The sequence below is a fragment of the Chrysochloris asiatica genome, unplaced genomic scaffold (genome assembly GCF_000296735.1).
Source record: "Chrysochloris asiatica unplaced genomic scaffold, ChrAsi1.0 scaffold00015, whole genome shotgun sequence".
In the NCBI taxonomy this organism is placed as follows: Eukaryota; Metazoa; Chordata; class Mammalia; order Afrosoricida; family Chrysochloridae; genus Chrysochloris; species Chrysochloris asiatica.
Window position 1 is genome coordinate 32,472,357 of NW_006408533.1, and position 15,181 is coordinate 32,487,537.

Consider the following 15,181-nt stretch of genomic DNA (forward strand, 5'->3'; position numbering starts at 1 on the left):
ATGCCATGTAAACTTTCACTGAATCCACAATAAAAAACCTTAAAAAAAAAAAAAAAAAAAGACAAATTATGGAGTCCTGGTGTGGCACTGTGGGTTAATGTGCCAGACTGCAAAGCTGTTTGAATTGCAAGGTTGGCGGTTCAAGCTTACCAGCTGCTCCTCAGAAACCCTATAAAGAGTCACTATGGGTTGGAATCGACTCGATGGCACATAACAACAAGAACAAAACGACAAAAACTACCAACGAACTTTAGGATTTGAATGTTTTCTAGAACACAAACCCAAATCTACCTTCTAAAATTGGCTTACATCTTCTACCAATATCACCTCTTTAAAAATCACTGCTATCAATTCATTTAGACATTTCAGACATATTTGTAGACAGACTGGACTCTGCGTTTGAGGGGGGAAAGGATACTGCTCACTAAAAACACAGTATAAGTGAGAGGCAGAGTCACACAGAAGGCTGACTGAGATGTACCCCAGATGCTGGTATTCAATACAACTGGGTTTAGAACTCACTGTTCACTGTCATCATCAACCTCGGTAGTAATTTAAGTAATCGGGAGTCCCAGTGAGATGTCTACATTGGCCACATACAATGCAAAACAGCTGCACTCACTGGTTAGAAGGCAGTCTCTGTGGAAACATCAATATGCAAAGAAGGGCAAGACCGAAAATCCTCCTGTTAACTCTTCACCCAGCTGTTAAGTGCATTTGTGAAATTAAAGTTAACCTAAGTGCAGTATAATACTTTAAATTGTAGTGTTTAAAAAAAATAAAAATCAATATGGTTAGGAAAGTGTACTAATTAGACAGCATCCGAGCAATTACAAAGTCAGTACTATGTCAACATGCATTTGTATTACCCTGAGTCTAGTATTCATCTAAGACAGAGACCACCCAACTTCCTATTAAAGATGTCCTTCCCAAATTACCGGTTAAAATCAATCAATAGCTTCTCCTTGAATATTCTGGTTACAGAAATTAATAAAAGTTAGAGGGGATCAATTTGGAAGTATAAAATAATAGCAGGTTCTCTGTTTCACATGAAACTTGATTCTGGGATAGTTGTAGACCTCACTCGAGCAAGGGGTGGGCCAGTCCCTCTCCAAGAAGCTGAAGTAGGATAACTGGAGTGAAGCACTTTATCATCTACCCTGAAGTGCATCTTGAACAATGTGGCATGCCAGTCGCTATGCAGGAAATAAACACAAAAAATCGACACTTTGAGTTTGTTCCTTTTAAACAAAGGCTTGAAAAATCACAGTGACCAAGAGAGTTACAAGGAGTCCTGGTGTAGCTCTGTGGGCTAATGCGTCAGACTATAAAGTCATTTAAACTGCAAGGTCGGTGGTTCAAGCTCACTAGTCGCTCCTTGGAAACTCCATACAGGGTTGCTATGGGTTGGAATTGACTCGACAGCACTTAACAAGAGAGTCACAAATAAAAGAGCATAAAACAGGCTTGCTTTCCACTAACCAAAATCCAAACCCCACACCCACTGCCATCTGTCATAGCGATCCTGCATACGGTTTTTGAGACTGTAAATCTTTATGGGAGCAGAAAGTCTCATTTTTCACCCAAAGAGCAGCTGGGGTTTTGACCTGTTGGCCTTGTGGTTAACAGTGCAATGCTTACTCTACAGCACCTCCTTTACATTAACCAAGGCTCTAAAATGAAGGTGCACATAAGGAAAAATGGCGGCCATTCCCAAAATGGTATTTCTGGCCACAAAGACTATATATGAGCACAGTCATTTCCAAGGTCAACAGCAAACAGCGTGCCCAGATGTCTTTAAGTTTCCTACAAACACTTTTAGGATATTTACATCAAGACATGAATTCCATATAAAATATAAATCAGAATGATTTTTCCAGTATTGCTTGTTCTACTAGTAATAGAATGCTGATTTCATACCATTCTGGCAGTTACATACTCGAAATTTACCAGGTGTTATGGACTGGGTTGTGTTCCCCCAAATTATGCTTTACACAGCTAACCCCTATACTGTGAATGTTATTCCCATTTGGGAACCAAGTTTTCTTAGGTCAATGAGGCTATATAGACATAGGTAAAGATACGAAGCGAGCAGATTAGGCAAGCAGAGGGAAGCACACCCACTGAGGGCTGCTGGGAATCCAGCAACAGAAGCAGAAAAGAGACAAACACCTTCCACTGAGCTGACAGACAGAGTAAGCTTCCCTTAGAATTTGGACTTCCAGTCTCCTAAAGTGGGAGAAAACAGCTTTCTGTTTTGAAAGCCATCATCTGTGGTATTCCTGCTACAGCAGCAGGCTATTAGGAGACCAAACTATTAAAAACATTTTTTTTCCCAAGGAGCATCTGGTAGATTTGAACCACTGACCTTGTGGTTAGCAGTCAAGGGCTTATCCTACAGCGCCACACCAGAACCTATTGTTTAGTGGTCTGGCAAACTTAAACTCACAAGCCTCATTCTGGGACAGACTGACGTGTAAATTCTGATGCAGGTGATCACAGGAAGTACGAGGATCAGTGTACGCTCTTTTGGGAGCAGCAATGAACAGTAAAGTGTACTCAAGAGCAGTGAAGATTTCTAGCATCAGCCAGCATTTGCTACATTTCTCCTATTTTCTACCGACAACCATTAGGACATCTCCACTTGGACGTCCACAAGCCAAGAAGCCCCAACCTACATTCATCATTTCCTCGAGGCCAAACAGGGAGTGTTCTAGGTCACAACTGCCCAGGTCAGAAATCTGGATGTCTTCCCTGGATCACAGGCCTTCTTTTGACCAAAATCCAATCATTTACCAAGTCATCTTGACACTCTCTTAGAAAATTCTTCTGAATTTGCTTTTCTTCACCCCTCCTACCACTCCACCCCCTGACCCTCCCAGTGCCGGTTCTAATGATCACGCATCAGATAATTTCTTTGAAGGTGTGGACAGATGTATACGATCATTATAAATACATAGCTAAACACTTACCTAAAAGCTTGATTCAGAACTGGGTAATTAAAATGTTCTGGTGCCAATCCTATGACTACAGCATTAGGATCACTTGTTTGGATTCCTGGGAATGGTGGGGGGAGGGAGAATATATGTTTAATCATACAATTGCTGGAAAAAATGCAATTAAAACTGTTAAAATAGTTCGCCTTAATGTACAAAGTTTTGCTGTGGTTGTAGTATGAAGTTGAAGAGATGATCCTGCCCAATGTACCAGAAGGACAGAAAGACAGGAATCTCCTGATATGTTGCACACTTCTTTTGCATGGTCTTACAGTTACTCAGCAACTACATCTAAATTGAAAACTGTAGCCTGATGTTCTCAAACAAGTTACAATGGCCACCTTCAGAAAGCTTCACTGATTATAATCAACAAAAGCAGTCTTGAGCTCCCTATGAAGTATCAGATCAATAGCAACTGACGAGGGCTGAACATCTAAGCAGCAAGGGAATTAGACTCTAATTGATACAGTGATGAGAAACGTTCATGATAAGTATGGAAGGCACTCTAGAGCTTCCATTTGTCTACAAAATGCCAAATCTACTTTTAGTTCCACAAATATTTTATAGTTAGAACCTGTTTGGAGGCCTTGGTATCTGAGGACTTTAGATGACAGCCAAACAAGTACACTAACCCTGCTAATTACAAAAAGCCTGAGGAAAGGGTCTGGGGGTCACCCAAACACTCATTCCAATTTGCCTGTTTTATCGTCTGCCCTAAGCCCTTTCCTTGGAGTCCTGGTGTGGTGCCGTGGGCGAATGCATCAGACTGCAAAGTCGTTTGAACTGCACGGTCGGTGGTTCAAGCTCACCAGCTGCTCCTTGGAAACCCTCTACAGGGTTGCTATGGGTCGGAATCGACTCAAGGGCACTGAACAACAACAAGCCCTTTCCTTATCAATTCCACCAAATGTGAGACCAAGAAACAGAACACACACTCACTTTCCTTCTTACTAACAGCCATGAATGAGTGCTGAGTAACTAAGGTTAGCTGAAGGAAGAAAATCAAGTTGCTATGTTAAGAGTTGAAGTTTGTGTTATCTTATCTCCATCTATCACTAGCAAAGATATTCCCACTCTCTCACTACCTTGGCTGTTGTTTTTGTTGCTGTTAAGCTGCAGTCAAGTTGAGTCTGACTCATGTTGCAAATAAAGTCTTAGACTAATAACTACAATTTCTTCCAGACCAGGATGCTTACATCTTCCAACTCCAATTCACTGTGGAAACAGCTGGAATTGTCTCATTTTCTTATACAGGGAATGTGAATAAGATTTCCTACAGCTTACTTTGTTCCCTTCTTATATCCCATGAAGATAACTTCTTATCGGTAGATAGAAGTCTTTCACATCATATTTCTTCAGCTACATTCCATTTTGTGACTATATCTTTTCCTATGGAATCAGTCTCTTCTAATGGACATTTGGGTTGTTTCCAATCTTGTTGTGACAAAAAAAGCTACAAGGAATAACCTGTTGGTGTGTCACTGTGTATTTTAGTTATTACATCTTAGAGATGGAATCGTCCAAGAACAGTTGCTTCTTACCTCAGTGTGTTAACTGCTGCCAAACTGTCCTCCATAGGAACGATACCATTTTTCAGTCCCATCAGCACTCCAATCTTTTTAGAAATTCATTTCCTATTTAATTCAGCCAAAGGTGGCTTCTCTTTTGTACAGAATGATTCTGATGGATACACTGACCTAGTTCCTGTTAGTAAAAATTTAAGGCCCTGCTAAATTTGTACAGCCATGCTGAATTTCTCAAATTATATATTATTTGTAAACCATCACAAAGTGTTTCCAGAACAAATCAAATGGCTCTATATCCATTTTTCTACATTGTGTCACTTCATGCTGAGTATCATCTGGAAAAAGCAACACTGGTAAAGTTTCATAAAGCTGCTAATTTCTCCAAAGTGAAAGGAGTTTTATTTTCTCTTAACTGAAAACTTCACACTGTGTAGAATGGCATCTATTTTTCAACAGGATGATTTTAGTTTGATGGCATCTGATCAGTTAATACGGTGGCTCCTGAATTAAGGATTACATCCACAATGTAATTTTGACCTGTGCTACTTCATGACTCATTAATAGACTGTGAAACTAATTTGGAAGGTTCTAAGCAACATCAAATCAAACAATTAGGCAAACCAAGTAAGAAACAGAATGTATATCCCATGCAGTAAGACTAAGTATTGTTTAATAACATATACTAAGATATACATACACATATTGGATCACTATGTAATGTAACATGTTTACTTTGTTTGGATTCCGGTTTAGAGAGAAAAAAAAAAGTTTGAGAAACACCAACCTAGATTTAAATGCTATCAGTATTATGAACCATTTAATAGTAACCAGAGGAAATCAGAATAAACATGTCTAAGCATCCCATTTGAATAATGATTCAGAGGCAGATATGAAGAACCAATTTTAGAATCTTGCCAAATTTCCCCCACCTTTGAAGTCAGGTAATGCCCGATCATCAACGAGCAGCATGGGCCTGACTTGTTTCTCCTCTACTAAATTTCTGGCTGCTGTCAGAGAAGTGAATATTTCATCTTCAGAGATATCAAACTCCAAGTTTTGCAACCTTTTCAAAAGATCTTGCTTGCTCTCTTTGGTTGTATTGGTCACAAACTTAATCATGACTGAGGCACCACGTAACCTGGAAAACATCAGACACTGAGTTTACTTTCTTATTCATAAAATGCCTAATGTGGTAGCGCTGGAAGGCTAAGCCAACAAGGGTTTTCATGGTTAAAAGACTATTTTAAAAATCTACCTGTTTCCTGTGAATGACTGCCCTTCAAAAAACTGTAATGTCAAATTGCAAAAGCTGTGTATTTCTGAGGAGCTTCTATATTAAACAAATCTTATTGCAAAATTTTAGTAAGGAATTGGAAAACACAGCTTACTAACCACTACCTGAGATTGTCTATGGGTGCAATTCTTCTTTTCTTCTATGGGACAGTTCTCTTACTTTGTCCTATAAGGACGCCTGCAGTTGGAATTGACACAGCAGCAATGGGTACTCTTCTTAAACACGAGGAAGTTGAGGCCTAGAGGAGCACTTGGCTGTTAACCAAGAGGTTGGCACTTTGAACTCAGCCAGCAGCTCTGCAGAAGGGAAGGCCTGGTGCTCTCTGTCTGCCTCTGGAAAGCATACAGCCTAAAACACCCTATGGAACAGTTCTATTCTGTCACACAGGGTCACCATGAGTTGAAATGAACTCAGTAGCACACAATCACAACAGCATACCCAGTTTCATAAAGCTGGGAGCAGCAAAACCAGGACAAAAAAATCATACCTTCTGTGGTCTGGTACACTGCTTGATCTCCTGTACTGGGGATACTTCAGGATACTATTCTTCTCTCTTCTTAGCCAAAGAAAGACTTTCTTGCCATTTGGAAGTTCTGTATCTACACTATCCCCACTTTTTGCTTTGTTGTTGACTTCTTTATAAATTGGTATCTCTGGCTCCCTATTTTCAGTTTTGTAGCTTTGTTTTACTTTAAATATGTCTGTACTTTCAATACTTAACTGGATTGCTTCAACATCATTATTATCCTAAAAAGGAACAAATGTAAGTATTTAAAGAACCACATCACTTTTAATGAGTTTTGTTTTTACTTTTTTTTACTCATCCTCCAAATTTCTTTTTCCTATTTGTTCCTATAGAAACCCACAGTGGTAATGCCAGTATAGGTCTTTCTGGACTGGATGATTTCTGGATTCCGGCTGCTCCAAAATGGAGCTACACAGCATGACTTACCTTTGAATCCCAAGTGGAAAGCTCACCTTTACAACAGTCTAAGTGCCTGGCCAGTAAAAGAGTGGACTGATCAACTGAGGTCCCTTCCCTTGGAAGGCCTAATTAATAGCAAGATCACATCAAGATATGAAGAGCAAGTCCAACTCTGCAACTGACTTTGTCTCAGCTGTAAACAACATGTGGACTACCATTTCTTCCCTTGTAAAATGAACATCACAACTCTGAATTAAATTCACAAGCTTCCAACAGATGCCTACCAGATATATATGTCTCTTTATATATATTCAGTGGATCTTAAAAATGTTAATGGAAAAACTCCACCATCTTTTAATTCCATCTTTTGATGAACTTTTGATATTCCTTTGTGTATGTGTATACACAAACATATATATACATATATGTTGTTGTTAAGTGCTGTCAAGTTGGTTCTAACCCATAGCGACCCTGTAAAGGTTTTCTGAGTAGTAACTGGTGAGTGTGAACCACTGACCTTGGGGATCAAACCAACTTTGTAGTCCAGCGCATTAACCCATAGCGCCGCACCAGGACGCCATATATATATTAAGGACCCTGCTGGCACAGTGGGTTAAGTGGTTAAGTGTTGAGTTGCTAACTAAAAGGTCACAGTTTAAACCCACCAGCCACTCAGTGGGAGAAAGAGGAAGCAGTTAAAGATTTACAGCTGCGAAAACCCTGCAGAGCAGTTCTCTTCTGTCCTAAGAGTCACTATGAGTTGGAATTGATTTGATAAAAGTGGGTTTGGGTTTATCTAACTTAATTCCCCAGATGGAAAGTAAATTCTCTGAGAGCACACAAAGACACGTCAGCACAGTCTCCCCCTAACACTCAGCACTGTGTGTTCTGGTAACAGCACACCACGGAGCCTGGGAGACTGGTCGTTTGAACCTATCCAGTATTTCCATGGAAGCGAGGCCTGGTGGGCTGCTTCTGTAAGGATAACAAGAGTCAGAACTGATTCGACTCCATGGTAATGGGTTTGGTTTTGTGAGCATTTAAGGTTGAAAACTGAGAAGTACCACAATGCTAAGTATTGCTGACTATAAATGCTTCTCTAAGTTATTTTAGGATGAAGAGTCTTATACTGATTGTGTTTTTTGTTGTGTTGATGGGTATTCTTTTAAGGACATCCAAAAACAAATGATCACTTTCAGTTTACTTTAACTAGCTTTTACTGTGTGCCCAGTTTTTAGCTAGACTTTGGTTTAGTATTGCTTGATATAAGAGAAATATAAGACAGTCCCTGCTATGGAACCTTTAAATTTAATTATTGGAAATAATTCTAAAGTTTCAAGTCCTTTAATTACACTTCATTTGAGCACCTGCATACCAGAGACAGCTCTTAGATGTCGGGGGAGGGCTGGCAATAAGGCTGTGTGTGTGTGTGTGTACGCATGCGTGTGTGTGTTTCAGTTCATGATTCCAGGCTTCAGTTGTGATTTTTTCCCCCCAATGTTATTTCTTGAGTTTTCATTCTCAGATTTATATTACCAACTTAGAGACAGACATACACACACACACACACAGAACAAAAAGACTAGATCAAAAGGCCAAACCTAATAAAGGCTGAGAGAATGTTTGGAGGATATTACAATGCATAAGTCTTCTAGCTAAACCCAAGGCAGTTCCTATATAGAGAGTAAGCTGGTGAAGTGCCATCTAAAGGCCATCCATTTAGCTAATGATCTGCCTTGGTAAAATGGCACTTGCAAGCGTATTTGTCAGCTGAACCTGGAGGATAACTTGCCTTGTAAGAGCTTCCTGCGCGCCTGGCACAGCTGCATCTTCAACGTGAAGTGTGCCATTGAGATCCACCAAAACAGCTTTTAATGCACGGCGGGTTGCCATCCTTCATTCCCTAGGAGAGAGCAAATGAAATTAAAAATACAGTTTAGGAAACAATGGACAATTAAAAGCGGATACATCTTCAAAAACAGCATTCATAGCAAGGAAGAAATTGCTTAGTATTTAAGACGCTTATCTTTTGGGAAAAAATACATTTTTTAAAATGAAAAATCCAAAATTTGATCCATAAAAACTTTGATATTGTTTTGTCTTTTTTAAAGCCTAGAATGAAAACTATAGGGATGAAAACGCTAAAAGAAAAGTTACTACAACAATTAATTCACTTAATTTGTTTTTAAACATGAGAATAATGTACTCTGAAGAAGGGGTAGGTAGAAGCACTAAATCTTCTTTACCCTTGTTTATTTATATTGAAAATGTTTTACCTGGAAAAGGCACTTATGGCCAAGAAGCCACCAGTAGGGGTCACTGAGAAGGAAATTTCAAGTGAGTCCTGGTGTGGCACCCTAGAATAAACACTTGACCTCACGCTCAATTTGAACTGCAAGGCCAGCAGTTCAAACTCACCAGCCGCTCCTTGGAAACCCTATACAGGCTGACTATGAATCAGAACAGTCTAGATGATACTTAACAACAACAACAAAGCTATGTGTGGAGTCCTGGTATGGAACTCAAGGATAGTCAAAATTCTGAAAGAACAAACTGCCAACCAAGAATCATGTACCCAGCACAGCTGCCCTCAACTACAATGGCGAAATTAAGTATATTTCCTGATAAACACAAATCAAAGGAATTTTTAATGACCAGATCAACCTCACAAAAAATGCTACAGGGTACTGAAAACCAAGAACAGCAGACAACACCCTGAGATTACCATACATGACAATACCACCCAGAACTCAATCCAGTGAAGTCTTCAAAGTACAGACGTATTTAAAGTAAAACAAAGCTACAAGATTGAAAATAGGGAGCCAGAGAAACAAATTTATAATGAAGTCAACAACAAAGCAAAAAGAGTGTAATAGTGTAGACAGAGAACTTCCAAATGGCAAGGAAGTCAAGTATGTGGTTTCAAGGTTAAACAGACTGTTTTAAACAGGAGAAAAAATTAATAAATTACAGAGTAACCACAAAGAAAATTAATAGTCCTGTACATCAAAACTAAAAAGAGGAAAATTCAAATATTTAGTAAACATTAATGCAACAGAAATGAAAATGAAAAGAAAACCCATAAACAAAATGAACTCCGCTCAGAAAACTATATGGAACAAAGAAGCCAGCAGCACCACAAAAAAACACACAGCAAACTGACAGCAATCAATTCCGACCTATTGATAATCACATGGAATGTAAAGGGATTAAATGCACTAGTCAAGAGACAGAGCAGAATTCAAACAGGATCCTTCAATATGCTCTCTACAAGACACACATCAAAAAAATGGAGATAGCCTACATACCCAAAAACAGTACATACACACCATGTAATACTATGCAACATTAAAGAATAAAGATGAAGCTACAAAACACCTCAGCACATGGAGGAACCTAGGAGGACATTAGGCTGAGTGAAATTAATAAATCACAAAAGGACAAATACTGTATGATACCAATGTTACAAAAAGTTAAGAAAAGGTTTTCTTGATAAAAGAAACAATCTATGATGGTTATAGGGGTGGCGAGAGGGCAAATTATTCATGGGCTAGAGGGCTGACACATGTTAACATGGGTGACAGAGCAGGCTATACACAACAAGGAGGAGGTTAGCAGAGAAAAGATGAAGGTAATGGGAGACACAGGGAGGAATGCAACTGAACAGATGTACACCATTAACCATGGTCCATGGAGGGGATCGCAATCATTGTAATGGAGTAAAGTATGTGACTTGTTGAATGTAAAACTGATGATCTGCTTTGTAAACCTTCACTCAGTTCACATAAAAGGTTAAAAAAAAGAACAAAATATTAACAAGACTGGAAAACCCACCAGTATTAAGAATTGTACTGCTTTTAAAAACTTTCCAACTAGATCCAGGGAACTTTCATCATAAATATGGATCATTCAAATCCTTATGGAAGCACGCAGAGGCTTACTATTACCAAAATATTTGAAAAGCTTATAATCTTTGTTATCATCAGTTCCACAGAACCAAGAACATAAACCAATGTTCTATGTTGTTGTTGCTGTTGTTAAGTGCCGTCAAGTCAATTCTGTGCCATTTCCGAGGAGCAGCTGGTGAGCTTGAACTGCCCCGACCTTGCAGTTCAAACGGCTTTGCAGTCTGGTGCATTAACCCACAGCACCACACCAGGACTCCATTTCCAAAGGTGAATGATGATTCAGAGACTTAGAAAAACTAACTTGGGGTTCCCTACTCATATCCCAAAATACATATCTCTGGGCTTTGAACAGTTCTGCCGTGAACCTGTATTTAGCAAAATATAATTGGCAAATATTAAAAATCACCAAAAAAAAAATAAGTAAAAGAAGTATAAAAACTTCAAAGGTAGTTTTTTTTTTTGTCATCTTAGGTTCATGCCCCACATCTCACATTTGTTCAAACCAGTTACTAGAGATATAAACACTGATGCTGACTTATATCAATGCAAAGAATAGTGACCTTTCTTTCATCCCAAGAACGCTTCAAGCTATTTCACAGAGTCCTTGAGTGAAAGGGAGCACCATCACCTATGTCCCAAGCAGGCTTTCTTCCCCTCCCATCCAGGCAATTGCCAATTCATGTTAGTTCTACCTTCTAGCCTGACTCAGTTCCACCTGCTGCTCCCCACCCTTACTACAACCATCTTTGTTTGAAAATCATCATCTCTCATCTAGCCTACTTAACAGCTTCCCAGATGTTCTCTTGGCTTCCAACCTCCTCCCTACTTCCAGTCCTAAATCATTCCTTTCAATGCAATAGTAGTAGTTATGTACCTCCTGACCCCCACGTCCCAAAAAGGAGTTAGGCATGCCTGTTTGAATTCTGACTCACTAGCTGTGTGAATTTGGTCAATTTTAACACTCAATATCTTTCTTGCTAAAATTGTTCCAGTTCCTTCACTGCCTATAATGGTTGTTAGGCGTATTAAAGGAATATAAAGTGAACAATGAGACCACAGAAGGCTGGGTTCTGTGTGTCGGGCAGGTAGGGATACGGGTGGAGGATTTGCATCCTCAGTACGTGTATCAGAGGCTGTGGAAACCACACTAGAAGCAACTACAAGTGTTCATTAGAAGAAACATTTTATATTAAAATCAAGACACACTACAGCATATAATCTAGAACTTGCATAGACATTAAAATAATAGAAGAGACTTCAATAAAAATTCTCTCCTGGGTGGTCAAGGCTCTTCAGAATATACCTCCTAGACCCCTGATAGGTACAAATTCTTTCTTTCCAGGAACCACTGCTATGCACTCAATAAGTCACTCCTCAGATAAAAATCTTCCCGTGGTTCATCGCTCTCAGCATAAAGTCTGAACTAGTGGACAGTCCTGGTTTACCTCTCCCACTCCTTTGTCTCTGCTCAGCACTGTAACCCACCAAGAGTCCTCCACCTCCAAATGACGGGCTTGGGTCTGACACCAGTTTGTGCCTTGAACTCCCCCCCCCACATCCCAGCCACTCTCCTTTTCCTAGGCCAGGTCTTAGTCCTTCAGCCTCAGTTATACATCACTTCCCAGACAACTCTTCTCCTAAGGCTGTGCTAGGACCCTCAGAGAGCTCCCATTAAACTGCTTTGTATTGTTAAGGCCCCCATTACTGTCCACAGCTGCTCAACTTGGCGAGGAGAATGGAGCTGACTTGGCCACAGTACAGGCATACCTCAGACACACTGCGGGCTTGGGTCGACCGCCGCAATAATGCAAGTACGCGAAAGTGCGTATGTTTACTGTACGCTGTGGTCTCCTACGTGTGCAATAACGAAAACGTTTTTGTGATACTGTGAGAATGATCAAAACGTAACAGAGACAAGAAGTGAACAAAAGCTATTGGAAAACAGGTGCCAAGAAACTTGCTAGAGGTTAAGGTTACCGAAAAACTTCAATTTGTAAAAAAAAAAAAAAATTTATATAAAAGAGGCACTATCTGCACAGCACAATGAAACGAGGTAGGCCTGTACTAGCAAGCCGCATACTAAAGGTTTCGAAATTAACCAGAATCATGTGTCTGTCTCTGTGACTGCAAGGAATCCACGAGCAAGTATCCTTCAGCACAAACCCAACACGATCCCCTCCATCTCCTTACACTGAGAGCAGGCCAGACTCAACCAGGAGACGTCAGGGCAGGTGGGGAGGGCTAGCTCTTGGTCCTGGTGGGGACAGACCAGGGAAGAGCAGAGGCGCTCGGGACTGTCACTACACGATGCCCCAGCCCAGTTCCTGACCCGGCAAACGATAGCTTCGAAATCCTGTCCAAGGGCACGTTTGAGGCAACACGAACGCAGTAAAGGCTCTATCTGTCCCGGGAAGACCTCCGCGCATGCGTGGTAACGTCGCGGCGGAGGGGCGGGACAGGCCTCCCGGAGCAAGCGCGCGGGTTGGTCCCAGACCCAGGAAGGGTGGGCAGTGGCCTAGAGAAACAACCGGGGTGTACCCCGCCCTCCCACACAGAAAGCAACCTACAAGCAGCAAGCAGCCGCTAGTCTGCAATTCCGCTTCTTCCTCCTCCGTCCAAGAAAGGCTTCTCACACCCACTCCACACGTCTTCCTCATGAAGGTACCCTGCTGACCGGAAAAATCACCCACAACAGCATTCCGCCGAGAACGCTCCAGCACCGGCTTGATCGACGCCGGAAACTGGGCCCAGGGCGCACCGGAAGTCCCGCCTTATCCTAATATATCCTTTGCCTTCCCGCCCACCATCCACCAAGAGGTTTCCTGGATTCCTGACCCCTTTAACCTGCGTTACTGGAGCTCTGGTAGCGTAGTGGTTACAAATCGGGCTGCGAACCTTAAGGTCAGTAGTTCGAAACTACCAGTTGTCCTCGGGAGAAAGATGAGGCTTTCTGCTCCCGTAAAGATTTGCAGTATCGGAAACCCTGTACAGAGTTACTATAAGTCGAAACCGACTCCGCATTTCAAGCTTTCGCGTGACTTTAAAGAGAAAGTGAACCTGTTCTTAAGATCTGTTACTTGAAGGCTCCCCTTGCTGGGCCCAGATGCAGAAGGAGAAACAAAAACCTTGCCTTTGCTCGGGAGTTGTTTCCCATTCCATAAAACCATTGTTTAACCAAGAATTTAAGGAACTTTCCTTGCCTCCGACTTCCATTACTCCATCACTTATTGCCCAAACTCTTAGCAGGTTTGAAGGACAGCCCGGAAGTCATGTGCTTGACATATATCCTTGAAATAACCCAATCCCTGAACTCATCATTTCCTTCTTTACTAGTTGAATAGCACCTAATATTGTCTCCATTCGCCAGTACTTAAGTCAACAGTCACCTGTTTCCCGCCCATTTCTTTAGCAGCCAAACACCTTGCCTGCCTGCTCCTGTTGTTAGGTGCCATGGAGCAGTACAGACTCATAGCGATCCTATGCACAAAAGAACAAACACTGCCCGGTCCTGGGCCAACCTCACAATTGTTGCCAGGTTTGAGCCCACTGGTGCTGCCACTTTACCAATCCATCTTGCTGAGGGTCTTCCTCTTTTTCTCTGGCCCTCAACCCTACCAAACATGATATCCTTCTCCAGTGACTGGTCCCTCCTGACAATATATCCAAAGTAAGAGAGATGAAGTCTGGCCATCCTGGCCTCCAAGGAGCACTCTGGCTGCACTTCTTTCAACACAGATCTGTTTGTTCTTTTGGCAGTCTATGATACTTTCAGTATTCTCCAACACCATAACTCAAAAGCATCAATTCTTCTAGTCTACTTTATTCATTGTCCAACTTTTGCATGCATATGAGGTTATTGAAAATACCATGGCTTGGGTCAGGCATACCTTAGTCCTCAAGTTGACATCTTTGGTCTTCAACACTTTAAAAAAGTTTCTGTACAGCAGATTTGCCTAATGCTATATGTCATTTGATTTCTTGGTTGCTGCTTCCAACAGTGTTGATGGTTGATCGAAGAAAAATGAAGTCTGACAGCTTCAATCTTTTCTCCATTGATGTTGTTTATTGGTCCAGTGGTGAGGATTTTTGTTTTCTTTACGTTGAGATGTAATCCATACGGAACGCTATGGTCTTTGATCTTCATCAGTAAATATTTTAAGCAATATCCTGATACACTAGAACCATTTGTTTCCTCCTCTCCTTCTCCCTCCCCTTCACCACACACAGGTTGGTAATCTACTTGTCTCCCCTTGAGCCAAAATAAATTCACTGAGTGCAGAGATAGGCACCGTTTATATATGTGCTATGAAAAATGTCTTACTAAATGAGCAAATTGGTGGAGCAGTTTGGCATAAAAGGATACACATGCTGGTTAGACACATGGAACCCAATGACAAAACTGCTGTCCTGCCCTTGACTGGAAACCCATATACAGCTGAACAGCATCCATCATCCCCTATGGTCTAGTACTGGTTGGTCATATTGTAAGCTGTAACTTTCCATTATGTTTTAGGGACTTGCTTGTATCTTCC

The 15,181-nt window shown here is 41.0% G+C and overlaps 1 protein-coding gene across 1 annotated transcript in view; it reads right to left on the reverse strand.

Annotated features, from left to right (window-relative positions):
* HDHD2 (haloacid dehalogenase-like hydrolase domain containing 2) overlaps positions 1 to 8,644 on the reverse strand; it is a 29,134-nt gene extending 20,490 nt beyond the window's left edge. Inside the window, exons 1-3 of the mRNA XM_006835111.1 lie at positions 8,534 to 8,644; positions 5,452 to 5,660; positions 2,973 to 3,057 (exon numbers count right to left, since the gene is read on the reverse strand). Of these exons, the coding sequence (XP_006835174.1) occupies positions 2,973 to 3,057; positions 5,452 to 5,660; positions 8,534 to 8,634 (395 nt within the window). The 5' untranslated portion in view covers positions 8,635 to 8,644. The remainder of the gene's footprint in view (positions 1 to 2,972; positions 3,058 to 5,451; positions 5,661 to 8,533) is intronic.
* Between the last annotated feature and the right edge of the window lie 6,537 nt (positions 8,645 to 15,181).